At 45.9% G+C, this 25,897-nt stretch overlaps 1 protein-coding gene across 4 annotated transcripts in view; it reads left to right on the top strand.

The window, feature by feature from the left end:
* The window catches only part of LOC147107148 (Wilms tumor protein homolog), an 88,066-nt gene extending 75,845 nt beyond the window's left edge, over window positions 1–12,221 (top strand). The window contains exons 6-8 of one of the 4 annotated variants that reach the window (XM_086008262.1): window positions 2,546–2,635; window positions 4,001–4,084; window positions 10,584–12,221. In XM_086008262.1, the coding sequence (XP_085864388.1) occupies window positions 2,546–2,635; window positions 4,001–4,084; window positions 10,584–10,705 (296 nt within the window). In that variant the 3' untranslated portion in view covers window positions 10,706–12,221. Of the gene's footprint in view, window positions 1–2,545; window positions 2,636–4,000; window positions 4,094–4,310; window positions 10,523–10,583 lie in introns of those variants that run through there. The other 3 variants (XM_086008261.1, XM_086008264.1, XM_086008263.1) reach the window with 3 other exon arrangements.
* The last annotated feature ends 13,676 nt before the right edge of the window (window positions 12,222–25,897 follow it).

The following is a 25,897-nucleotide window of genomic DNA, read 5'->3' as shown; positions in this document are numbered from 1 at the left end:
AAAACATGACTACTTAAATAATTCCTGTAAAAGAGAACATACATTATCTTCCAAGTTTTAATTCAATCCAAAACCCCTTTGCTTCATCCTGATATCTAAAACATATGGCTTTTGCTAAAATGCACCTTTGTGCTGGAATAATTAAAGATACAGATTAATGCAGACTGCTTTAAGCGCAGAAACATTTTTAAACAATGGACTTCCTTTTAACTCCTTTTTTCTTTGGTTGTTGTTGCATTTTAACACAAGAATTTGTTTTAATGTGTCAAAGACTGACTCTTCCCCCAGAGATTATTGGCTATGAAGAACTGCAACTCCTGGGGGAGTTTCTGCGGTCAGAGTTTAATTGACCATTTTCAGCACCAGTGGCACTTTCACTACACAAAATCAATTAAGCTGAATCGACACTGAAATGTTGCGCGACCTCAAGCCCTTGGATAATTCATAAATAGTCATTCTGCTAACTATTTTCCTCAGTCACCTAAACACGTGGCTGCCATTTTTTTGCATGTTTTTACAATCAAACAAACGTAGCCAAACACTTAACACGCTAGCACGTGGAGTGGCCGAGGCGTCCAGCACAGATGGCTTTGAGGGGAAGCTAGATAAGTACATGAGGGAGAACGGAATAGAAAGTTTTGCTGATGGAGTTAGATGAAGAGGGGTGGGAGGAGGCTTGTGTGGAGCATAAACGCCGGCATAGACCAGTTGGGCCGAATGGGCTCCTTCTCTGTTGTAGACTCAATGTAATTCTCTGTATGAATGTGTAAAAAAAAACAAAGACTTGCATTTCAATAGCGCCTTTAATGACCTCAGGATGTCCCAAAGGGCTTTACAGCCAATGAAGTACGTTTGAAGTGCAATCACTGTTGTAATGTAGGAAACCCAGCAGCCAATTTGTGCACACAGCAAGCTCCCACAAACAGCAGTTAAGTAAATGACCAGATCATCTGTTTTAGTGGTGTTGGCTGAGGGTTAAATATTGGCCCAGGACACCGGGGAGAACTCCCCCTTGCTCTTCTTCGAAATAGTCCCGTGGGATCTTTTATGTCCACCCGAGAGGAAGGATGGGGCCTTGGCTTAACGTCTCATCCGAAAGACGGCACCTCCGACAGTGCAGCACTCCCTCAGCACTGCACTGGAGTGTCAGCCTAGATTATATGGTCAAGTCTCTGGAGTGGGACTATGAACACACAGCCTCCTAATTCAGAGGCAAGTGTGTTACCAACTGAACCACACCTGACACCTTGTGCCTGTTATACACCAGTATTGGAGATGCAGCAGCAAGCGCAGATTCCTTTTAGGCAATTATCTTTAAACGGTAATTGCTGTAAAACGCGAGGACGTATCTGCGATGAAGGAATGTGCCTTTTAAATGACTGTTCCCACTGGTGTGGATATATCCTGAGCTGCTGATACGCTCTGATCTTGGTATTCTGATGGCACTGATAAAATGTTCAGAAAGGAGGCATGGTAATGGACAGGGTTAATACCCCAGAGATCATGGAGCAAATTTTCAACCTGCCGCCCGGGCATCAAACTGGTGTTACGGTTTTGCTGCCCATTATAGAAACTGTCCAATTTTAATTTCTACTGATATCAATGAAAATCGGGCATGTTTCTATAACTAAGGCGCCGATTCCCAAATGCCAATTTTAGACTGAGCTGGCAAGTTGAGAATCTACCGCGAGAGTTCAAACCCCGCCATGAAACCAGAAAAAATTACCACCTTGTCATAAAATCCTAACTGCTTCCCTGATATCCCGGGAACATACACGTGGCTTCTGTCTAAAGAGATAGGTAGCTCTTAGTTATAATTGATAGATCCGTGATTCTTTAAATAGGATGTTTCCCCAAGAACTACACGGAGGCTGTAACTTAACAATCAACAGGTGTTTACTGGAGTAGGGTAGTCTCAAGACTGGGAGTACAGAGGCAGGCTCAAGGCTTATATACAGGTGTGGTCACTGCTGGTACTACAGTATACAGGAGCTGTAAAAGTAGTTCTCTCTTAAAAGTACATACACTACAATAATCCCTCCATGGGCTCGCGCCCCCCCCTCCTTTCTATCTTTGTATCCATCACCATTCCTACAACCCTCCCAGGACTCGGCGCTCCTCCAACTCTGGCCCCTTGCGCATCGCCCACTCCCTTCGTCCCAGTGATGGCAGCCGCGCCTTCAGCCGCCTCGGCCCCAAGCTCTGGAAATCCCTCCCCAAACCTCTCCACCTCTCGCTCCTCCTTTTAAGATGCTGCTTAGAACTTACCTCTTTGACCAAGCGTTTGGTCTCCTAACGTCTCCTCCTTTGAGGCTCGGTGTCCTTTTTTCACTGATTGTGCTTCTGCGGAACGCCTTGGGATGTTTTACTACATTAAAGGCGCCAGAAAAATGCAAGTTGCTGCTGTTGCTAAATGATATTATAAACAGCACCAGTGAATAAAGTTTAAGTGGCGATGGACAAACCAAAGCTTGGTGTTCAGGTGCGCTACTTGATCCGATTGACAAACATGACACGTAACCATTTTCTTTTCATGTCCAATAAGGTGAGAAGCCTTACCAGTGCGATTTCAAAGACTGCGGCCGACGATTCTCCCGTTCAGATCAACTCAAGCGACACCAGAGAAGACACACTGGTAAGAACGAATTGCCATTGATGACATTACTGAACCCACTGAGTTCAGGACGATCAATTACGAACATACAAAATTGACGGGTAGAAAAAGACCAGCTGGCCCATTGAGCCTTCCCCGCACCTCATGATGTCCAGAGCACCATGACTAGACTTCCCTACACCCCCCTCCCCCTCCCCCTCAGCCATGTAATCTCCTGGGAGAGGAGAAACACAAGACTTGCATTTATGTAGCGCCTTTCATGACCACTGGACGTCTCAAAGTGCTTTACAGAAATACTTTTGGAGTGTAGTCACTGTTGCAGTGTTGGAAATGTGGCAGCCAATTTGTGCACAGCAAGCTCCCACAAACAGAAATGTGATAAGCTGTTTTTGTCATGTTGATCGAGGGATAAATGTTGGTCAGGATAACTCCCCTGCTCTTCTTCGAAATAGTGCCATGGGATCTTTCACGTCCACCTGAGAGAGCAGAAGGGGCCTCGGTTTAACGTCTCATCCGAAAGACGGTACCTCCGACAGTGCGGCACTCCCTCAGCACTGCACTGGAGTGTCAGCCTAGATTTTTGTGCTCAAGTCTCTGGAGCGGGACTTGAACCCACAACCTTCTGACTCAGAGGCGAGAGTGCTGCCCACTGAGCCACAGCTGACACTGCAAGGGAAAAAATACTTTGTAAGATTCCTCTCCGACCCCTTCAGGTGATCGAAACCAGGCCCAGCGATCACACGGACCAAGTGTTACCTGTAAAGCCACTTACCTTCTACAGTATACGGTGCGATCTCTGCCCCAGTCAGGAACCGGTCCAGCTCACTCTTGAAGTCAGTGAGTCAGCACCCAACACAACGGCCGGCAATGTATTCCAGAGGCTCACTACTCTCTGCTCATGGTCACTTCTAGGGGGGCGTGATACACAGACCACACAAGTTTGTAAGTGTCGGAGTGTAAGGGCCAATCCCAGTGCGCACTTCATAGAATCATAGAATCTTACAGCTCTGAAGGAGTCCATTCGGCCCGTCGTGCCCATGCTGGCTCTTTGAAAGAGCGGTTGTGCTCAGTCCCACACCCTCGCTTTGTGTCCGTAACCCTGTGAGTTCCTCACCCTCTAGCCCAACTCCCTTTTAAAATTATTGATCGAATCACTTTCCACCACCGTTCCAGATCCCCACCACCGTTCCAGATCCCCACAACCTGCACACAGACCCCTGACTACGGCGAGAATGTTATCCCGTCCATTCTCTGACCGACCTGTGTATTGCCAGCATTTCCACTTGCACGCTCAGCACTTTATCCTCTTTTTCTTGTACCGTGTATTTGTGCGTACGTTCTAAGGCGGACAGCCTGATTAGAGTCATTTCTTTTTTCCTTCCTTAGGGGTAAAGCCTTTCCAGTGTAAAACCTGTCAGCGTAAATTCTCCCGCTCCGACCATTTAAAGACTCACACCCGAACTCATACAGGTAAAACAAGTGCGTAAACATTTTTTTTTTGACATTTTACTTTCTTAGACGCGGATTTTAATATTTTAACAGTTATTTAACAGCTACCGTAATGCGTGAACCCTTTGAGCACTGAATGTTCTTTGCGGAGCTAAATGCTTAACCTTAAAAAAAAAAGGATAAAAATTCTTAAGTGAGGTTTCTTTCGAGTTTTATCACCGATTGATTCCCTTTATTTTCCCCACAGGAGCTGCAGGTCGAAACGCAGCCTCCTTGAACTGGGAGGGCAGGATGGTTGGGCCTGCAACTTCTCCATGACCACCATCAATGCCACTCCATGAAGGGCCACCAGGGAAGTGTGATTGTAGCAGGGGGCGAGACAGATGTGCCAGTTTTTGGTTTTTTTTCAACACCCTTCCACCAACCACCCCCTCCCCCCCAACCCCCAACCTTGCGCACAGTAGAGAATCCTGTCATAACCTTTGACACTCAGTTTGTAAGCCAAAAAAAATTGCCTCCAATAGAGGCTGGTGGGATTCAGCAGCAGCCCAATCCTAAGCATCAAACACTTAAAGATCTGTTTTTCTAAAAAAAAACAATTTTTTTTAATGGTAATGTAGAATTTTTCCTACCTGCTGGTCAAACCCACCACCATCTTTAGGAGTCACCAGGCCAAGTTACTGAGACAAGTAAAAGTTCTGCTTTCCCAACATGGAGTGTCTACCTGTAAGGACACATCCCGTTTCCCTAAGATCAGAGAGCTGAGGGAGAGGTTGGCAAGATCCAAAAGGCTTGGGGATCCTGTGCCAGGGTAGTGCTAGCTAGATAAACCAGCTGAAGCCGGCCTGCGCAGAACACTGAGTAAGCTTCCTCCTGGTGGGAGCTCTCTACCCTACCCCACCAATGTTGCTTGGGCGGGCGCTTTGCAAGATCACACGAGCTGTGTTGAAAGAATCCCAGCCTCCAAAGGCAGGACTACTTCTCCGGGTTCCATGAAGAAGCCCAACTGGTTGGTCATTCATCAGCAGTGCCTCAGAGTACTCTGGGCCTATCTTAGTTTGGGTCATTGGATGTCCGAGTCTACCACGGAGGGTTGACCTGAGTTTTGAACTTCCAGTGCTAGCCATGTCCTCCTGGAGCCACCTCGATCCCAAAGAAACCCTGCTTACCCCCTCCAGCCCATCACCCCTCCCTCCACTCCCCAAGTAGGCGAAGAATTCATCTAAAGAACCAAAAAATTTTTTTTTTTTAATTTTGTTATTGTTTCTTAAATTTTAAGATTTTCTGAGTAAAAATTGTACTTTTAACTTTTTTTTATATTAAAGTAACATAGTCCTCAAAGGGTTAAATTCTGCTCCATTCTTTCACAGCATCAATGATTTGTGAAATATCAAATGTCTTTCTTTTGATGCATTGCACCCATGCTTTTCTTGACAGCATTTTTATGTAATCACCTGTAAACTCTTTTTAGCTTTTGTCTAATATGTAAAACTTAATTTCAAGGTACGGCAGGACTTTAAAAGTTTATGTGGTTTATGGGCAGCCCGACAATAAAATTTGTAATCTAACGTACAAAATAAAAAATGGCCATTTGCCTTGAGGCATGGGTACCGGAGTCTCCGGGAGGGGGGGGGTCGTCAATTTTAACCTAATCCGCCCATCAGGAAACTGACGGGATTGGATGCATCGCTGGTTTTACATCCCCCACCCCCCCAGATATTACTCTCCACTGAAGTCAATATCGGGCAGGGTGTAAAACCGAAATTCCACCTGATCACGTGAGTTTCCCCATCTGGCGAATTAAGTTAGAATTGCCCCCACAGTGTAAAATACAGTTGAAAAGAAAACCTGCAGAGATTCCTTGTAAGTTGAGGGTAGAAATTTCTTTTGGTGGTGTCATTGTGTGAAAGCTTAACGGATATAGAGTCACAGAATCATAATGGCACAGAAGGAGGCCATTCGGCCCATCGAGTCCGTGCCGGCTCTCTGTAGAGCAATCCAGTCAGTCCCATTCCCCCGCTCTACCCCCGTAGCCCTGCAAGTTTATTTCCCTCAAGTGCCTATCCAGTCTCCCCATGAAAACATTGAGTGTCTCCGCTTCCACCACTTCCGTCGGCAGCGAGTTCCAGGTCCTCACCACTCGCTGCGTAGAACAGTTTTTCCTCACATCCCCCCTGTATCTCTTGCCCAAAACCTTAAATCTGTGTCCCCTAGTCCTTGTACCACCAACTAGTGGGAACAGCCTTTCCCCGTCTAGCCTAGCCAAACCGTCATAATCTTGTACACCTCGATCAAATCACCCCTCAACCTCCTTTGCTCTAATGAAAACAAATCCAGCTTCTCCAACCTGTCCTTGTAGCTAAGATCCCCCATCCCCGGAACCATTCTGGTAAATATGTCTCAAATTTCCCTCTCCACCACTTTAAAGGCGGCACTAATCCGTTTAGAACACACTAACCGGGCAGACGACAATGCTAAAATGGTGGTGATGGAACAATAACATCATCAACAATAATTTCTTTACTTTGAAAGTACTGCACTATAAAGTAGTTATAAAGTACCCAAGTAATACTGAGTTTATCTAGTGACCTGAGGCATCGGGCATCTCACGCACCCCAACATTGCTGAACATTGACTCCATAACTGGCAGTATCACTCGGAAAGGCCATGAGATGGTTTGTGTTGGAAACCGACCATCTGTCACACTGGTGCAGGCGGAGGTGCCCTTCTTGGGTTAAGGTCACGGCAACATGTTGGCGCAGAGGGGAAGAGGCGTTTGAATCTGCATTTAGTTATGCTGCACCTGACCCACGAGAGTTTGATCACGACACTGAGCCCCTTGAAATGGAGGGTGTTCATTCCCCCAGCACCAACATCTCTCCTCTTCAGCACAAAGAAAAGAAATATAATATTACAAAAAAATATCAGAACTGTATTCTTTGCATTACCTCTTCCCTGATTACTCTGAATAAACTGATGTGAATTGTCAGTCTCAAAGGCTGTATGTCAATCTATGATAACTATGATTATACAAAGCAATATGGTGCTGGAATTGAAGTGGGTGGTAGTCATCTGATTTTGTATCTTTCCAAATAACCAAGATTTTGAAAAGTTTAAGAAGCCATCTTCTTGTAAATTAAAAAAAGTTGTATATGATGATTCGACTTATCTAAAAAAAATATTATTGCAAGCTGCTTTTCCTCTTTAAGTTTTTGCTAATATCTTGGAAACTCCCATTGTAGCTAGTTTTTGATCCTTCAGTGGTGACTCCATGATCTGGTGACCCCCCCCCCCCCCACCCCCGTAAGAGTAACACTTGCAGGGAGCGAATCTCGAGAAATGGCGGGTGTGCAGCTCCTGACTTTCTGAAGACTCATATTAATGGATTGAAAACCAGAGACCCAGCGCCCGGGACCTGCCAAGGTGCTCTCTGCGAGAGCCGTTCCCACAGACCACAGAGTCATCCCGACTGCAGTGACATAGAATCATAGAATGATACAGCACAGAAGGAGCCCATTCGGCCCATCGTGCCCGTGCTGGCTCTTTGGTAGAGCTATCCAATTAATCCCACTTCCCCACTCTTTCCCTGTAGCCCTGTAAATTTTTTCCCTTCAAGTATTTATCCAATTCTCTTTTGAATGCTACTATTGAATCTGCTTCCACCACCCTTTCAGGCAGCGTATTCCAGATCACAACAACTCGCTGTGTAAAAAAATGTTTCCACATCTCGCCTCTGGTTCTTTTGCCAATCACCTTAAATCTGTGTCCTCTGGTTATCGACCCTTCAGCCATTGGAAACAGTTCCTCCTTATTTACTCCATCAAAACACATCATGATTTTGAACACCTCTATCAAATGCCCTCTTAAACTTCTCTGTTCTAAGGGGAACAGCCCCAGCTTCTCCAGTCTCTCCACGTAACTGAAGTCCCTCATCCCTGGTACCATTCTAGTAAATCTCTTCTGCACCCTCTCCAAGGCCTTGACATCGTTTCAATGAATTGAATTACATTTTACTGGTCTTGTTTAGATTGTTAGTGGGGCTAAATCTAGAATGATGGTGTGGAATCTGGGCAGTCTATCTTCAAAAATTGCGTTGGAAGCAGTTCAGAGAAAGAGGAAGGATGATTCATGGATCTTGGGCTCTGAGTTACGGGAACAGGCTCACAGTGATGAACTTGTTTTGTCTGGAAGACAGATTGAGGGGGTGATGTGATCCAGGTCTTTAAAATGCTGAGAGACGTGGAGTGTGTAGGTGTAATCAGGCTATTTAACTTGAGCCACGAGAGCAAACTAAAGGAAACTTAGAAGGTTTAAAATGAAGAGAAATGAGAAGAAATTGTTTCCCACTGAGTCGTGGATATGTGCAACAAACTTTCAACATAGGAACAAAGGAACATTGGGAGCAGAAGGAGGCCGTTCAGCCCCTCAAGCCTGCTTTGCCAATTAATTCGATCCTGGCTGATCAGTATGCTCAGCTCCGGCTTACCTCTGTAACCCTTGATACCCTGACATAACAAAAACCTATTGAGCCCAGTCTTGAAAGCTCCAACTGTCCTAGGATCCACAACCTTTTGGGGGAGAGAGTTCCAGATTTCTACAGTCCTTTGTGTGAAAAAGTGCTTCCTGATTTCACACCAGAATGGTTTAGATCTAAATTTAAGATGATGTCCCCTTGTTCTGGATTCCCCCACCAGAGGAAATAGTTTCCCTGTACGTATCCTATCAAATCGTTTTAACATTTTCAACACCTCGATCATATCACCCTCAATCTCCTATACTCAAGGGAATACTAGCCACGTTTATGCAACCTGCCCTCATATAATTAAATGCTCAGAACCATAGAAGGAGGCCATTCGGCCCATTGTGTCGCTACTGGCTTTTTGCTGGAGCAGTTCAAAATGAATCCCGCCGTCCGGCACTCTCCCCATAGCCTTGTATGTTTTTCAGCTTCAAATATTTATCCAATTTTCTCAGAAGGTGCAGTGGTTTCTGCCTCAACCATTCCCTATGGCAAAACATTTCACACTCCGACAACCCTCTGCATGAAGAAATGTATCCCAATCTCTGTCCTCACCGGCTCAGTGACAATTTTAAATCGATGACCCTCTTGCCACCTTGTCCTTCATAATTAAAAGAAAATCTCCTTGGCCTTCTCTGCTCCCATGGAAACCATCCCAGTATCACATCTCTCCCCTCATAATTATAGTTCTCCATCCCTGACACCACCTTCCAGCAATAACAAGTTGAATTGACAAACATTGTCAAAAAGGAACTGGATAACTATCTGGTTGAGAATGGAATTGGAGTTTATAGAGATAGGTATAGGCTAAGATGACCAGATCATCTTATAGGACATCTTATAGGATCTATAATGCCCTATAAACTGGGGGCAGAGATTTCAGAAACATCTATGGAAAGCAGTAGGCCAGATTGAGTAGCAGTCATGTTTGGTTGTCGAATATATTGCGGAGCGTTGCTTGATAAACCAAGGCGCTTTTATCAACACTTTCACTCAGGAGATTGAATGGGTTGGACGGAGTCCATGACCAGGGCAGGAATGGGCTTGATGCCCCCCAAATGGCTTTTTTCTCATTTCCCTACTTTCTTATATCGGTATTCACTTCTAAAGACGATGCCATTCCAAGAAAATGGCATAACGACAACAAAAGCAATTCTTGGGATGTCAGGAATGACATATGAGGACAGATTGGGTCAATTGGGCTTATACTCGCTGGAGTTTAGAAGAATGAGAGGGGATCTCATTGAAACTTATAAAATTCTAACAGGACTGGACAGACTAGATGTAGGAAGGGTGTTCCCAATGGTCGGGGAGTCCAGAACCAGGGGTCACAGTCTAAGGATAAGGGGTAAGCCATTTAGGACTGAGATGAGGAGGAATTTCTTCACCCAGAGAGTGGTGAACCTGTGGAATTCTCTACCACAGAAGGCAGTGGAGGCCAATTCATTAAATATATTCAAGAAGGAGTTAGATATATTTCTTAAAGCTAAAGGGATCAAGGGATATGGGGAGAAGGCAGGGACAGGGTACTGAGTTTGGACGATCAGCCATGATCTCATTGAATGGCGGAGCAGGCTCGAGGGGCCGAATGGCCTACTCCTGCTCCTATCTTCTATGTTTCTATGTTAATTCAGCTCCTCTAAGCTCTTTCCCTACTCAGAATGGCAATGACCCTCCCTCCCTCACCTTATCTGCTCCCCTTGTAAGTTCATGAAGAATAAGACCAGGTACGCAAGTGGAAGTGCAATTTTGCCATGAGGCTTTTCTTTTCGTAAGTGATAGGCGCGTGTCCATTAGGGGATAAAAAAACTCTGAGGGGGCATCCCATAAATTAAACCACTTCCAAAAGTCCTGCCTAACCGAATCAAAGAGGAAAAGAAATCTCAAAAGTAGAGCTGAACTCTAATAAATCTAATCCTTAATAAATCATGTTTAAGTAATATCAGCGACTATCTTTTTCTAAAAAAAAATAAAAGTTCATTAGGGCTGCTGTTTTAACAGGTGAAAAGCCCTTTAGCTGTAGGTGGCCGAACTGTCAGAAGAAGTTTGCGAGGTCTGACGAACTGGTTCGTCACCATAACATGCACCAGAGAAACCTGACCAAGCTCCAGCTCGCTCTCTGAGAGGTGAACGGGATGCCGACGAGCTCAAAAAAAAAGAAAAGGTGACGACACGCTGCTGGGGGGGGTGGGGGGAGTCTGCTTTCTTCTCTTCGCCCCTGTTCCAAAAAAACATGCAGCAGCCGGGCAAGTTAACGGGACAGAATCGATGCCCACATTTTCTGTGCCTGCCGAAAGCAACGCGCCACCAGCGCCCCGCGACGTCACCGCCTCTCAATTCAATTCAATTCAAATCGCTTTATTGGCATGACAAGGTACATCTTATGTTGCCAAAGCATCGAAAAACATTCATGGTTGAACACAAAAAATACAGATCTATCCATACAGTGTATAAACAGATATATCCCTGAGTGTATAAATATACATTCATATAATTTGTATATACTCTTTACTTATATTTAGTGGTTGTCCCTCTGTTTATGGCAAGCTGTAACATAGTGTGCCGCTAAGGTTACACAAATTCTCTCTTCCCCTAGTAGGTGTGGGAGTTTTTGGTCGTCATTCAAACTTGTTCCTGGAGACTTGGTCACATAACCTCGCCACCGCCCTCGCCCGGTCAAACAGCCTTTTTATTCTCCCCCCGCCCCACCCATCTCCAATATCGTTCACAAGTAACAAACAAGAAGAAGATACATTCTGGAATTCTGCCCCGCACGATGTAACTCCCGGGTTGTTCACAGCAGTGCCCAGGAGATCCCCGGGAAGGCCCCAGGACAGCCCTGAAGGGTTGGCAGCCATGCATGGACCCCGAGTGGGTTTAAAGCATGCGGCCACCGCTTGTGGCGATCAGTAGCGAGACACTGAACATCGAGCTCTGGTGCTGCCCACTGACATACTGTGCCTGGGCTGTACGACCACACCACTCAACTCCTTTGTAAATAATGTATATATCGGGACCTGTCGCAATTCAACACTACTGCATTTCATTTGGCGTTTTTTTCTTTTAAATTTGGAAACCCAAAATGCACCCCGTTCATGTAACACGAAGCCACGGGACAATAAGTTAAAGACGGCAGGCACGCAGGTGGGCATTTAATCCATCAAGTTAACTTGTCTATCAGACTCTACATTAGATTCATGGAGGAACAATTAGCTGGGATGATGATGATGTTGTTTGAAGCGTATTTTAACTAGATATATTAAGGGCGAGGTGAGGTTAACCAGCGGCGCTTGACAAAGACTCTGTCTCGAAATTGTACACATTGTATTAAGAGGCCACGCTGGCTATGTGGTCGATTCGTTGTAATGTCAACAGACATAGAAAGAAGGCTGGTCCACAACTATCATTAACCATTCCTCTTGAAAAGAAGTAACTTAATGACTTTCAAAAATCTTCAAGTATAATATGTGAAGAGAAACCTTTTAGTGTAATGGATTGTACTGTCTCTAATGGTCCTTTGTTCATCTATTTACTGCTACCAGCTGGAAATTATTATGTATATATCTGATAATGTATTGCTGTGCCCAAAATAGGAGGGTTATTAAAAGTAGAGAATAAACAGAAGAAATAGGTACGTCACAGATTTGGTTTGTTTGCTTTTACTGTGCGATGTTAACACTGAAACTGTAAGCAGCGTCCCGCCGCCCCACCTCCCCCACTCACTTCTCAATTAAAGATGTCCATAAAGGCGAAAGCTATACAAGTCCGGCAGCTGTTTTATTTCATGGTTGGTATCCTATTTCCGGGCCCCTTACTGTCATTTGAATATTATTCCGTTTCGCTAACTATTTCCAGCTCTGATCATTACTTAAAGCCCCCCCAACTCTCCTGGTCTCGGCAGCGATCTGCTCACCTCGCACGAATCGCATCGACAACAACAACAAAGCATTTCTCAAACAAAATGCGTTTTTGTAGCAAGACTGTATCTGGCAGGAAGGTTGGAGAATGTCCATTGACCTTCAGTGCCGCTCGGCTTACATGATGAATGCCGCTTATTAAAATGCTACTGGCCTTATTCTAAAGGGCAGCTCAAAAGTAAGTGGATGCAGTTTGAAATTGGGATGTGGGCATTCTTAAGAAAGAGCTTGCATTTGTATATCGCCTTTCATGGCCTCAGAACAACCCAAAGCCAATGAAGTACTTTTTTGGGGTGTAATCACTGTCTTAATGTAGGAAATGCAGCAGCCAATTTGCACACAGCAAGCTCCCACAAACAGCAATGTGATAATGACCAGGTCGCCTGTCATTTTAATTCACCGCTCCATTCCCACTCGGACCTCACCGTCCTTGGCCTCTTGTATTGTTCCACGGAAGCTCAACGTAAACTCGAGGAACAGCACCTCATCTTCCGATTAGGCACTCTGCAGCCTTCTGGACTCAATATCGAGTTCAACAATTTCAGATCATAAGCTCGGCCCCCATTTCATTTTCTCTTGTAATTGTTCCACTCCTTTCCCCCCCCCCCTTTCCTTTTGTTTCTCTCTCACACCTGGCAGCTATCTTTTGCCCTGCCAGTACACTTTACACCTAATCCCAGCCTATTACCATCTCGTCTAGCTTCTAATCTCTTTTACTTCTTTTGTTTCTTTTATTCTTTTGTCCGATCGCAGCCCTGCCTCCGATCTAGTTTCTTTTCTTTCCAGTTTTGAAGAAGGGTCCAACCCGAAACGTCAACTCAAATTTCTCTCCACGGATGTTGCCTGACCTGCTGAGTTTTTCCAGCATTTTCTGTTGTTATTTCTGTTTTATTGATGTTGGTTGAGGGATAAATATTGGTCAGGACACCAGGGAGAACTCCCCTGCTCTTCTTCAAATAGTGCCAGGGATCTTTCACACCCACTCAGGTTGGTGACTCATCCGAAATATGGCACCTCCAACAATGCAGCATTCCCTCAGCACGGCACTGGAGTGTTAGCTTAGATTTATGTACTCAAGTCTCTGGAGGGGGATTTGAACCCACAACCTTCTGACTCAGAGGCGCGGGCACTAACAACTGAGCCATTGGCTGACTCCTTTAGGTGCATGTGAATGGAGATGAGTCCCAATGGTACAGGTTTAAGATCTCCTCAGATTAAAGCATCCATTGCTGTTCTTTGTGAGTTATTAGTTGGCTCCTCTAGCACTTTGGAATTCTTAATATCCAGTTGTGATTCCAACGTGTGCATTTTGCTGCAATTGGCAAAATGTGCAAGAATTACTTCTTTCTGAATAATGGCTCAATAAACCGCACAGACAGTTGCAAATGGAACCTGCATTGTCTCATTAAATATCTGTTGCTGTGAAGTAACTTCAGGCGCTCTTTGATATAATGTGTGGACAGCAAAAGATATATGGAAAATATTCCCTGTTCAAATATGAAATCCAACAAGGTGGCGTGAAGCAGAAGACGGTATAATATGTTAAGAGCTCAAAGGGGGACCTGGAAGGATGTATAGTTGCAGAGGCTAAACATGACAGTAAGAAATTTGGTCAGTATTATAACAGCAAGAGGGCAGTCAGAGAAGAAATGAGAACCTTTAACAGATGCAAATGCGACTGAAACTAAGGTTGAGTACAAGACAGTTCATTATTAAATGGTTAACTTCCATCAGGTATTCACTAGGGAAGACATGAGCAACATACAACAGCAACGACAACTTGCCTTCATATTGCACCGTTAACATAGTACAACATCCCAGGCGCTTCACAGGAGCGGAACCAGACACAAATTGACACCGATCCAAAGAAGGAGACATTAGGACAGGTCAAAGAGGTAGGTTTTAGGGAGGGTCGTAAAAGAAGAGAGAGAGTTGGAGATGTGGAGAAGTTCAGGGAGGGAATTCCAGAGCTTGGGACCTAGACAGCTGAAAGTACGGTCACCAATGATGGGGCGAAGGAGGTCAGGGATGCACAAGAGGGCAGAATTGGAGGAACACAAACAGCAATAATCCAAGCATAATTAACACCTTTGACATAAATGACATGAAAGTCCTAGACAGGCTAACAAGGCTCAAAACAAATGAAATGAAATCTCATGGGAAAGATGGACATTTATCTCCCAGGTACTAAGTAAGACAAGAGATGAGATTTGTGAGACATAGACTGGGACCTCCCAGAGTTCAAACATAGTGCAAATTTTTACAAAAGGTAACACAGCAGACCCAGGCAACTACAGACAGGTTAGTCTTAGAAGGTAAAATAGTGCAGTCAATTACTAGGAGTAAGCTTGAGGTTTACCTCTTTGATAATCCATGGATTCAGAAGCCTGACCAATCTCTTGGACATTTTTTTTGAGGAAGCTTTATGACACGGAAAGCCCTGTGGCATGATGTACTTTGACTTTCATCAACTGTTTGATAAAGTGCCGCATGAAAGGCTCCTATTTAAGCTCCAGGTAAAACCTGGGAACGGATAAGAAATTGGCTAAAGCAGCAGGTACTTGTGAGAGGAATGATGTCAAGGTTATACAGCACTGCACTGTCCGAGGTGCCATCTTTCGGATGAAACGTTAAACCGAGGCCCCGTCTGCTCTCTCAGGTGGACGTAAAAGATCCCACGGGCGCTAGTTTGAAGAAGAGCAGGGGAGTTATCCCCGGTGTCCTGGGCCAATATTTATCCCTCAACCAACGTAACAAAAACAGATTATCTGGTCATTATCACATTGCTGTTTGTGGGAGCTTGCTGTGCGCAGATTGGCTGCTGCGTTTCCCACATTATAACAGTGACTACACTTCAAAAAGCACTTCATTGGCTGTAAAGCGCTTTGAGACATCCGGTGGTCGTGAAAGGCGCTATATAAATGCAAGTCTTTCTGAGTTATATTTAATGACATTGGTTCGGTATCTTAATGCAAACTGGCCAAATTCACAGACATTACCAAACTAGGAGGGGCCGTTGAATCAGCGGAGGCAGCTCAGGAATTATGCAACAAGCTAGACAAGATATGTAAGTGGGTGGAATAATAGTAGACAAAGTTTAATATGCACAAGTATAAAGTACTGTACATAGGAAGAAGAATGGGTGACATAAGCACTCCATGAATGGCCTCAGAATAGTTAAAGATGAAGCCATAAGGCTTTACTAGACTTGTTCAAACACTGTGAAGCAGTAGTCAACAAAGCAAATGGAACATGCAATGAGAGGGCAAAAACAATACAGAAAAAGTCATCCTTTAATTGTATAGTGGTCTAATCAATCCGTACTTTGTGTCACAGGAACATAGCAACAGGAATAGGCCGTTCAGCCCCTCGAGCCTGTTCCACCATTCAATTAGATCATGGCCAATGATTCCTTTCAGCTGCGTGGCCGCGTGGCTCTCTGAACCACCTGCGCAGCTGGCTCTTCAATGAGAAAGACTGCAATTGCGCGGTATTTTGAATGGGCCGCATAGCCTCTTAAAGGGGCCGCGCACCCAAAAAAATTAACGGGAACATTGATCATACTGATCTTAACTCCATCTACCTGCCCTGGTTCTTTAACCCTTAATATCCTTAGCTAATAAAAATCTATCAATCTCAGTTCTGAACTTTTCAATTTGCACCCCACCCCGCCCAACCCAGTTTCAACAGCTTTTTGGGGGAGAGAGTTCCAGATTTCCACTTACCCTTTATGGGAAGAAGTGCTTCCTGACATCACCCCTGAACGGCCTGGCTCTAATTTTAAGGTTGTGCCCTTTGTTCTGGCCTCTCCCATCAGAGGAAATAGCTTATCTCTGTCGACCCCATCAAATCCTTTAATCATCTTAAACACCTCAATGAGATCACCCCTTAATCTTCTATATTCAAGGGAATACAAGCCTAGTCTATGCGACCTGTCCTCATAATTTAACCCTTTAATCCCCGGTATTCTGGTGAATCTGCGCGGCACCCCCTCCAAAAGGTCAATTTCTCCTTCCTGAGGTGCAGGGCCCAGAACTGAACACAGTATCCAGATGGGGTCTAACCGGAGCTCAGTACAGCTGTAACATCACCTCCACCCCCTTGTATTCCAGCCCTCTTGAGATAAGTGTCTGTCCTATTCTGGGCACCAAGGTACAAGGAAAGCAGTTAGTCCTTGGAGACTGTTCAGAGACGAGGCCCAAGACTGGTCGCTATCACCAGAAGATTGAGTTGTGAGGAAGGGATGTTGAAAGTTGGGCTTTTCAACCTTAAATGGAAGTGACTCAGTGGAGAGACACTGTAGATAAATTATGGTGATTGGTATAGGAAAAAGGTGGATCCAGAACATTACCTTAAACTAAATCATGACAGCAGGGACGCAGGTTCAAATTAGTAAAAGACGAATTTAGGACTGACAGCAAAACGTTCTTCACACAAAACATGTTATGTGGCTTATCGGTAACCACGGTGGAATTTATACTGAAAAAGTCTGTGAATTTGGCCAGCTTGCATTGAGCTTTCTGAATTCAAATCATTAGTTTAAGTGAAGCTCCAGGTTTCTGCACTTCCAAGTGGAGGCAAAAATTGTGGCATCATTTAAGACACAATTGGAGTCTGTAATGGGGGTGGGGGGAGTGTAGATTCTTGCAGGATACAAGAGCTAACCAAAGCAGGCCAGATTACCTCCCTCGTTTATACTCATCCTCCGATATTGTGATCTAAACCCGTTTAAGGTGACACCCAAAGCGATGGCCTCTTGGATCAATAGATAAATGCACCACCTGTCCCTATTTATTTTGTTTGTCTTCAGGTAATTTGCTTGAGGAAGGAGCCAAGCCATTCATATCAAACACAAACATGCTCGATGACTTGTTCCGATATGCATCTGATTGCTGGCTCCTTTCGAATTTAACAGAGTTATGTAAATTCACAATATATCGGTAATTGTTTCAGGGGGTATTTATACGCCTGCACTGTTCAAAACAACAAGTTTTATCTGGAGCCCTTGAAGACAACTATGCAGGACTTCAAAAACAGTAGGAGTTAAGGTATTTGACTCCTGTAGTTGATGAGAAAAGTGAAAAAGATTCATTGTGTAAGAAGATTGATTACAATTAATTTAGCACAAAGTTGCAAATGATTTATTATTTTCTACTATACAAGCAATTAGCAAAGTTTGACAACTTTTGCGGAAAGATATGTTAGGTCTCTGCTATTTATTCGCCTGTTCATTTACAGGTCAATAAATCCATTTGACAGTGAAGCCTAAAATAAGGCCCACTGTGGTGTCATTCTGTCGCTTCTTGCTGACAAGGGGAATCCCGTGGTGATACAGGATAGAAGCGAGCCGCAGGAGGGTTTTCTGTTCATTATCCTAGGCTGCTGTTAAACATACCTTGATATCAGGCCAATTGCAAATGCTCTAGAGAACCGAGTGAGCAAGGACTCGCCTATGAGAGTAGTCTATAACACAGGGTGAATGGACGTAAAGCATAGCATAGAGTTACATAGAACCTGCAGCACAATAACAGGCTATTCAGCCCCCAGCTGGTCCATGCTGGCGTTTATCCACACGAGCTGCCTCCTACCACTCCCTATTCATCTAACCCTGACTTCAGTCTTCTCCATCAGGAATGGCACCATTTCCCTTTTATTGATTAGCCCCTCACTAACACTGTGTTCTCTACAATGCTGAATGATTGAACAATGATTGGGATAATTTGGCAGAGAGAATCTCCCATCTGTTATTACAGAACCAGCCTGATTTTCATTCCATCGATTTCAGTGGAATGAAAACTGGATGGGTTCTACAAGGGATGGGTTCTACAGTGGATGGGTTCTACACTGGATGGGTTCTACAAGGGATGGGTTCTACAGTGGATGGGTTCTACAGTGGATGGGTTCTACAGTGGATGGGTTCTACAGTGAATGGGTTCTACAAGGGATGGGTTCTACAGTGGATGGGTTCTACAAGGGATGGGTTCTACAGTGGATGGGTTCTACACTGGATGGGTTCTACAGTGGATGGGTTCTACAGTGAATGGGTTCTACAGTGGATGGGTTCTACAGTGGATGGGTTCTACAAGGGCCGGGTTCTACAAGGGATGGGTTCTACAGTGGATGGGTTCTACAGTGGATGGGTTCTACAGTGGATGGGTTCTACAGTGAATGGGTTCTACAAGGGATGGGTTCTACAGTGGATGGGTTCTACAAGGGATGGGTTCTACAGTGGATGGGTTCTACACTGGATGGGTTCTACAGTGGATGGGTTCTACAGTGAATGGGTTCTACAGTGGATGGGTTCTACAGTGGATGGGTTCTACAAGGGCCGGGTTCTACAGTGGATGGGTTCTACAGTGGATGGGTTCTACAGTGGATGGGTTCTACAGTGGATGGGTTCTACAGTGGATGGGTTCTACAAGGGATGGGTTCTACAGTGGATGGGTTCTACAGTGGATGGGTTCTACAGTGGATGGGTTCTACAGTGGATGGGTTCTACACTGGATGGGTTCTACAGTGGATGGGTTCTACAGTGAATGGGTTCTACAGTGGATGGGTTCTACAGTGGATGGGTTCTACAAGGGCCGGGTTCTACAGTGGATGGGTTCTACAGTGGATGGGTTCTACAGTGGATGGGTTCTACAGTGGATGGGTTCTACAGTGGATGGGTTCTACAGTGGATGGGTTCTACAAGGGATGGGTTCTACAGTGGATGGGTTCTACAGTGGATGGGTTCTACAGTGGATGGGTTCTACAGTGGATGGGTTCTACACTGGATGGGTTCTACAGTGGATGGGTTCTACAGTGAATGGGTTCGACAGTGGATGGGTTCTATAGTGGATGGGTTCTACAGTGGATGGGTTCTACAAGGGCCGGGTTCTACAGTGGATGGGTTCTACAGTGGATGGGTTCTACAGTGGATGGGTTCTACAGTGGATGGGTTCTACAGTGGATGGGTTCTACAAGGGATGGGTTCTACAGTGGATGGGTTCTACAGTGGATGGGTTCTACAGTGGATGGGTTCTACGGTGGATGGGTTCTACAGTGGATGGGTTCTACAGTGGATGGGTTCTACAGTGGATGGTTTCTACAGTGGATGGGTTCAACAGTGGATGGGTTCTACAGTGGATGGGTTCTACAGTGGATGGGTTCTACTGTGAATGGGTTCTACAGTGGATGTGTTATACAGTGGATGGTTTCTACAGTGGATGGGTTCTACAGTGGATTGGTTCTACAGTGGATGGGTTCTACAGTGGATGGGTTCTACAGTGGATGGGTTCTACAAGGGCCGGGTTCTACAGTGGATGGGTTCTACAGTGGATGGGTTCTACAGTAGATGGGTTCTACAAGGGCCGGGTTCTACAGTGGATGGGTTCTACAGTGGATGGGTTCTACAGTGGATGGGTTCTACAGTGGATGGGTTCTACAAGGGATGGGTTCTACAGTGGATGGGTTCTACAGTGGATGGGTTCTACGGTGGATGGGTTCTACGGTGGATGGGTTCTAAAGTGGATGGATTCTACAGTGGATGGGTTCTACAGTGGATGGGTTATACAGTGGATGGTTTCTACAGTGGATGGGCTCTACAGTGGATGGGTTCTACAGTGGATGGGTTCTACAGTGAATGGGTTCTACAGTGGATGTGTTATACAGTGGATGTTTTCTACAGTGGATGGGTTCTACAGTGGATGGGTTCTACAGTGGATGGGTTCTACAGTGGATGGGTTCTACAGTGGATGGGTTCAACAGTGGATGTGTTCTACAAGGGCCGGGTTCTACAGTGGATGGGTTCTACAGTGGATGGGTTCTACAGTGGATGGGTTCTACAGTGGATGGGTTCTACAGTGGATGGGTTCTACAGTGAATGGGTTCTACAGTGGATGGGTTCTACAGTGGATGGGTTCTACAGTGGATGGGTTCTACAGTGAATGGGTTCTACAGTGGATGGGTTCGACAGTGGATGTGTTCTCCAGTGGATGGGTTCTACAGTGGATGTGTTCTACAGTGGATGAGTTCTACAGTGGATGGGTTCTACAGTGGATGGGTTCCACAGTGGATGGGTTCTACACTGGATGGGTTCTACAGTGGATGGGTTCTAAAGTGAATGGGTTCTAGAGTGGATGGGTTCTACAGTGGATGGGTTCTACAGTGGATGGGTTCTAGAGTGGATGGGTTCTACAGTGAATGGGTTCTACAGTGGATGGGTTCTACAGTGGATGGGTTCTCCAGTGGATGGGTTCTAAAGTGGATGGGTTCTAGAGTGGATGGGTTCTACAGTGAATGGGTTCTACAGTGGATGAGTTCTACAGTGGATGGGTTCTACAGTGGATGGGTCCTACAGTGGATGGGTTCTACAGTGAATGGGTTCTACAGTGGATGGGTTCTACAGTGAATGGGTTCTCCAGTGGATTGGTTCTACAGTGGATGGGTTCTACAGTGAATGGGTTCTACAGTGGATGGGTTCTACAGTGGATGGGTTCTACAGTGGATGGGTTCTACAAGGGCCGGGTTCTACAGTGGATGGGTTCTCCAGGGGGTGGGTTCTACAGTGGATGGGTCCTACAGTGAATGGGTTCTACAGTGGATGGGTTCTACAGTGGATGGGTTCTATCATGGATGGGTTCTACGGTGGATGGGTTCTACGGTGGATGGGTTCTACAGTGGATGGGTTCTACAGTGGATGGGTTATACAGTGGCTGGGTTCTACAGTGGATGGGTTCTACAGTGGATGGGTTCTACAGTGGATGGGTTCTACAGTGGATGGGTTCTCCAGTGGATGGGTTTTACAGTGGAAGGGTTCTACAGTGGATGGGTTCTACAGTGGATGGGTTCTACAGTGGATGGGTTCTACAGTGCATGGGTTCTACAGTGGATGGGTTCTACAGTGAATGGGTTCAACAGTGGATGGGTTCTACAGTGGATGGGTTCTACAGTGGATGGTTTCTACAGTGAATGGTTTCTACAGTGAATGGGTTCTACAGTGGATGGGTTCTACAGTGGATGGGTTCTACAGTGGATGGATTCTACAGTGGATGGGTTCTACAGTGGATGAGTTCTACAGTGGATGGATTCTACAGTGGATGGGTTCTATAGTGGATGGGTTCAATAGTGGATGGGTTCTACAGTGGATGGGTTTTACAGTGGATGGGTTCTACAGTGGATGGGTTCTACAGTGGAAGGTTTCTACAAGGTATGGGTTCTACAGTGGATGGGTTCTACAGTGGATGGGTTCTCCAGTGGATTGGTTCTACAGAGGATTGGTTCTACAGTGGATGGGTTCTCCAGTGGATGGGTTTTACAGTGGATGGGTTCTACAGTGGAAGGTTTCTACAAGGGATGGGTTCTACAGTGGATGCGTTCTACAGTGGATGGGTTCTCCAGTGGATTGGTTCTACAGTGGATGGATTCTACAGTGGATGGGTTCTACAGTGAATGGGTTTTCCAGTGGATTGGTTCTACAGTGGATGGGTTCCACAGTGGATGGGTTCTACACTGGATGGGTTCTACAGTGGATGGGTTCTAAAGCGGATGGGTTCTAGTGTGGATGGGTTCTACAGTGGATGGGTTCTACAGTGGATGGGTTCTAGAGTGGATGGGTTCTACAGTGAATGGGTTCTACAGTGGATGGGTTCTACAGTGGATGGGTTCTCCAGTGGATGGGTTCTAAAATGGATGGGTTCTAGAGTGGATGGGTTCTACAATGGATGCGTTCTACGGTGGATGGGTTCTAGAGTGGATGGGTTCTACACTGGATGGGTTCTACAGTGGATGGGTTCCAGAGTGGATGGGTTCTAGAGTGGATGGGTTCTACAGTGGATTGGTTCTATAGTGGATGTGTTCTACAGTGGATGGTTTCCACAGTGGATGGGTTCTACACTGGATGGGTTCTACAGTGGATGGGTTCTAAAGTGGATGGGTTCTAGTGTGGATGGGTTCTACAGTGGATGGGTTCTACAGTGGATGGGTTCTACAAGGGCCGGGTTCTACAGTGGATGGGTTCTACAGTGGATGGGTTCTACAGTGGATGGGTTCTACAAGGGCCGGGTTCTACAGTGGATGGGTTCTACAGTGGATGGGTTCTACGGTGGATGGGTTCTACGGTGGATGGGTTCTACAGTGGATGGGTTCTACAGTGGATGGGTTCTACAGTGGATGGGTTATACAGTGGATGGTTTCTACAGTGGATGGGCTCTACAGTGGATGGGTTCTACAGTGGATGGGCTCTACAGTGAATGGGTTCTACAGTGGATGTGTTATACAGCGGATGTTTTCTACAGTGGATGGGTTCTACAGTGGATGGGTTCTACAGTGGATGGGTTCTACAAGGGCCGGGTTCTACAGTGGATGGGTTCTACAGTGGATGGGTTCTACAGTGGATGGGTTCTACAAGGGCCGGGTTCTACAGTGGATGGGTTCTACAGTGGATGGGTTCTACAGTGAATGGGTTCTCCAGTGGATGGGTTCTACAGTGCATGGGTTCTACAGTGGATGGGTTCAACAGTGGATGTGTTCTACAAGGGCCGGGTTCTACAGTGGATGGGTTCTACAGTGGATGGGTTCTACAGTGGATGGGTTCTACAGTGGATGGGTTCTACAGTGGATGGGTTCTACAGTGAATGGGTTCTACAGTGGATGGGTTCTACAGTGGATGGGTTCTACAGTGGATGGGTTCTACAGTGAATGGGTTCTACAGTGGATGGGTTCTACAGTGGATGTGTTCTCCAGTGGATGGGTTCTACAGTGGATGTGTTCTACAGTGGATGAGTTCTACAGTGGATGGGTTCTACAGTGGATGGGTTCCACAGTGGATGGGTTCTACACTGGATGGGTTCTGCAGTGGATGGGTTCTAAAGTGAATGGGTTCTAGAGTGGATGGGTTCTACAGTGGATGGGTTCTAGAGTGGATGGGTTCTAGAGTGGATGGGTTCTACAGTGAATGGGTTCTACAGTGGATGGGTTCTACAGTGGATGGGTTCTCCAGTGGATGGGTTCTAAAGTGGATGGGTTCTAGAGTGGATGGGTTCTACAGTGAATGGGTTCGACAGTGGATGAGTTCTACAGTGGATGGGTTCTACAGTGGATGGGTCCTACAGTGGATGGGTTCTACAGTGAATGGGTTCTACAGTGGATGGGTTCTACAGTGGATGGGTTCTACAGTGGATGGGTTCTCCAGTGGATGGGTTTTACAGTGGAAGGGTTCTACAGTGGATGGGTTCTACAGTGGATGGGTTCTACAGTGCATGGGTTCTACAGTGGATGGGTTCTACAGTGAATGGGTTCAACAGTGGATGGGTTCTACAGTGGATGGGTTCTACAGTGGATGGTTTCTACAGTGGATGGTTTCTACAGTGAATGGGTTCTACAGTGGATGGGTTCTACAGTGGATGGGTTCTACAGTGGATGGATTCTACAGTGGATGGGTTCTACAGTGGATGAGTTCTACAGTGGATGGATTCTACAGTGGATGGGTTCTATAGTGGATGGGTTCAATAGTGGATGGGTTCTACAGTGGATGGGTTTTACAGTGGATGGGTTCTACAGTGGATGGGTTCTACAGTGGAAGGTTTCTACAAGGTATGGGTTCTACAGTGGATGGGTTCTACAGTGGATGGGTTCTCCAGTGGATTGGTTCTACAGTGGATTGGTTCTACAGTGGATGGGTTCTCCAGTGGATGGGTTTTACAGTGGATGGGTTCTACAGTGGAAGGTTTCTACAAGGGATGGGTTCTACAGTGGATGCGTTCTACAGTGGATGCGTTCTCCAGTGGATTGGTTCTACAGTGGATGGGTTCTACAGTGAATGGGTTTTCCAGTGGATTGGTTCTACAGTGGATTGGTTCTATAGTGGATGTGTTCTACAGTGGATGGGTTCCACAGTGGATGGGTTCTACACTGGATGGGTTCTACAGTGGATGGGTTCTAAAGTGGAAGGGTTCTAGTGTGGATGGGTTCTACAGTGGATGGGTTCTACAGTGGATGGGTTCTAGAGTGGATGGGTTCTACAGTGAATGGGTTCTACAGTGGATGGGTTCTACAGTGGATTGGTTCTATAGTGGATGTGTTCTACAGTGGATGGGTTCCACAGTGGATGGGTTCTACACTGGATGGGTTCTACAGTGGATGGGTTCTAAAGTGGATGGGTTCTAGTGTGGATGGGTTCTACAGTGGATGGGTTCTACAGTGGATGGGTTCTAGAGTGGATGGGTTCTACAGTGAATGGGTTCTACAGTGGATGGGTTCTACAGTGGATGGGTTCTCCAGTGGATGGGTTCTAAAGTGGATGGGTTCTAGAGTGGATGGGTTCTACAATGGATGCGTTCTACGGTGGATGGGTTCTAGAGTGGATGGGTTCTACACTGGATGGTTTCTACAGTGGATGGGTTCCAGAGTGGATGGGTTCTAGAGTGGATGGGTTCTAGAGTGGATGGGTTCTACAGTGGATGGGTTCTACAGTGGATGGGTTGTACAGAGGATGGGTTCTAGAGTGGATGGGTTCTAGAGTGGATGGGTTCTAGATTGGCTGGGCTGTACAGTGGATGGGTTCTACAGTGGATGGGTTCTACAGAGCATGGGTTCTACAGTGGATGGGTTCTCCAGTGGGTAGATTCTACAGTGGATGGGTCCTACAGTGGATGGGTTCTACAGTGGATGGGTTCTAGAGTTGATGGGTTCTAGAGTAGGTTGGTTCTATAGTGAATGGGTTCTAGAGTGGATAGGTTCTACGGTGGATGGGTTCTACAGTGGATGGGTTCTACAGTGAATGGGTTCTAGAGTGGATGGGTTCTATAGTGAATGGGTTCTAAAGTGGATGGGTTCTAGAGTGGATGAGTTCTACAGTTAATGGTTCTAGAGTGGATGGGTTCTATATCACAGAATCACAGAAACCCCACAGTGCAGATAGAGGCCATTTCGGCCCATCGAGCCTGCACCGACACATATCCCACCCGATCCCCGTAACCCCACACATATTTTAATCCCCCTAACACTAAGGGTCAATTTATCATAGCCAATCAACCTAACCCGCACATCTTTGGACTGTGGGAGGAAACCGGAGCACCCGGAGAAAACCCACGCAAACACGGGCAGAATGTGCAAACTCCACACAGACAGTTGGCCGGGGCCGGATTCGAACCCGGGTCCCTGGCGCTGTGAGGCAACAGTGCTAACCACTATGCCACCGTGCTATAGTGGATGGGTTCTACAGTGAATGGGTTCTAGAGTGAATGGGTTCTAGAGTGGATGGGTTCTAGAGTGGATGGGTTCTAGAGTGGATGGGTTCTACAGTGGATGGTTTCTACAGTGGGTGGGTTCTATAGTGGATGGGTTCTACAGTGGATGGTTTCTACAGTGGATGGGTTCTACAGTGGATGGGTTCTACAGTGGGTGGGTTCTGTAGTG

This window comes from Somniosus microcephalus, chromosome 15 (genome assembly GCF_052327205.1).
Source record: "Somniosus microcephalus isolate GS21.2 chromosome 15, FLI_Smic_1.0, whole genome shotgun sequence".
Classification (NCBI taxonomy): domain Eukaryota; kingdom Metazoa; phylum Chordata; class Chondrichthyes; order Squaliformes; family Somniosidae; genus Somniosus; species Somniosus microcephalus.
Note: the sequence above shows the minus strand (reverse complement) of the source record. Positions and strands in the feature narration are given on the sequence as shown.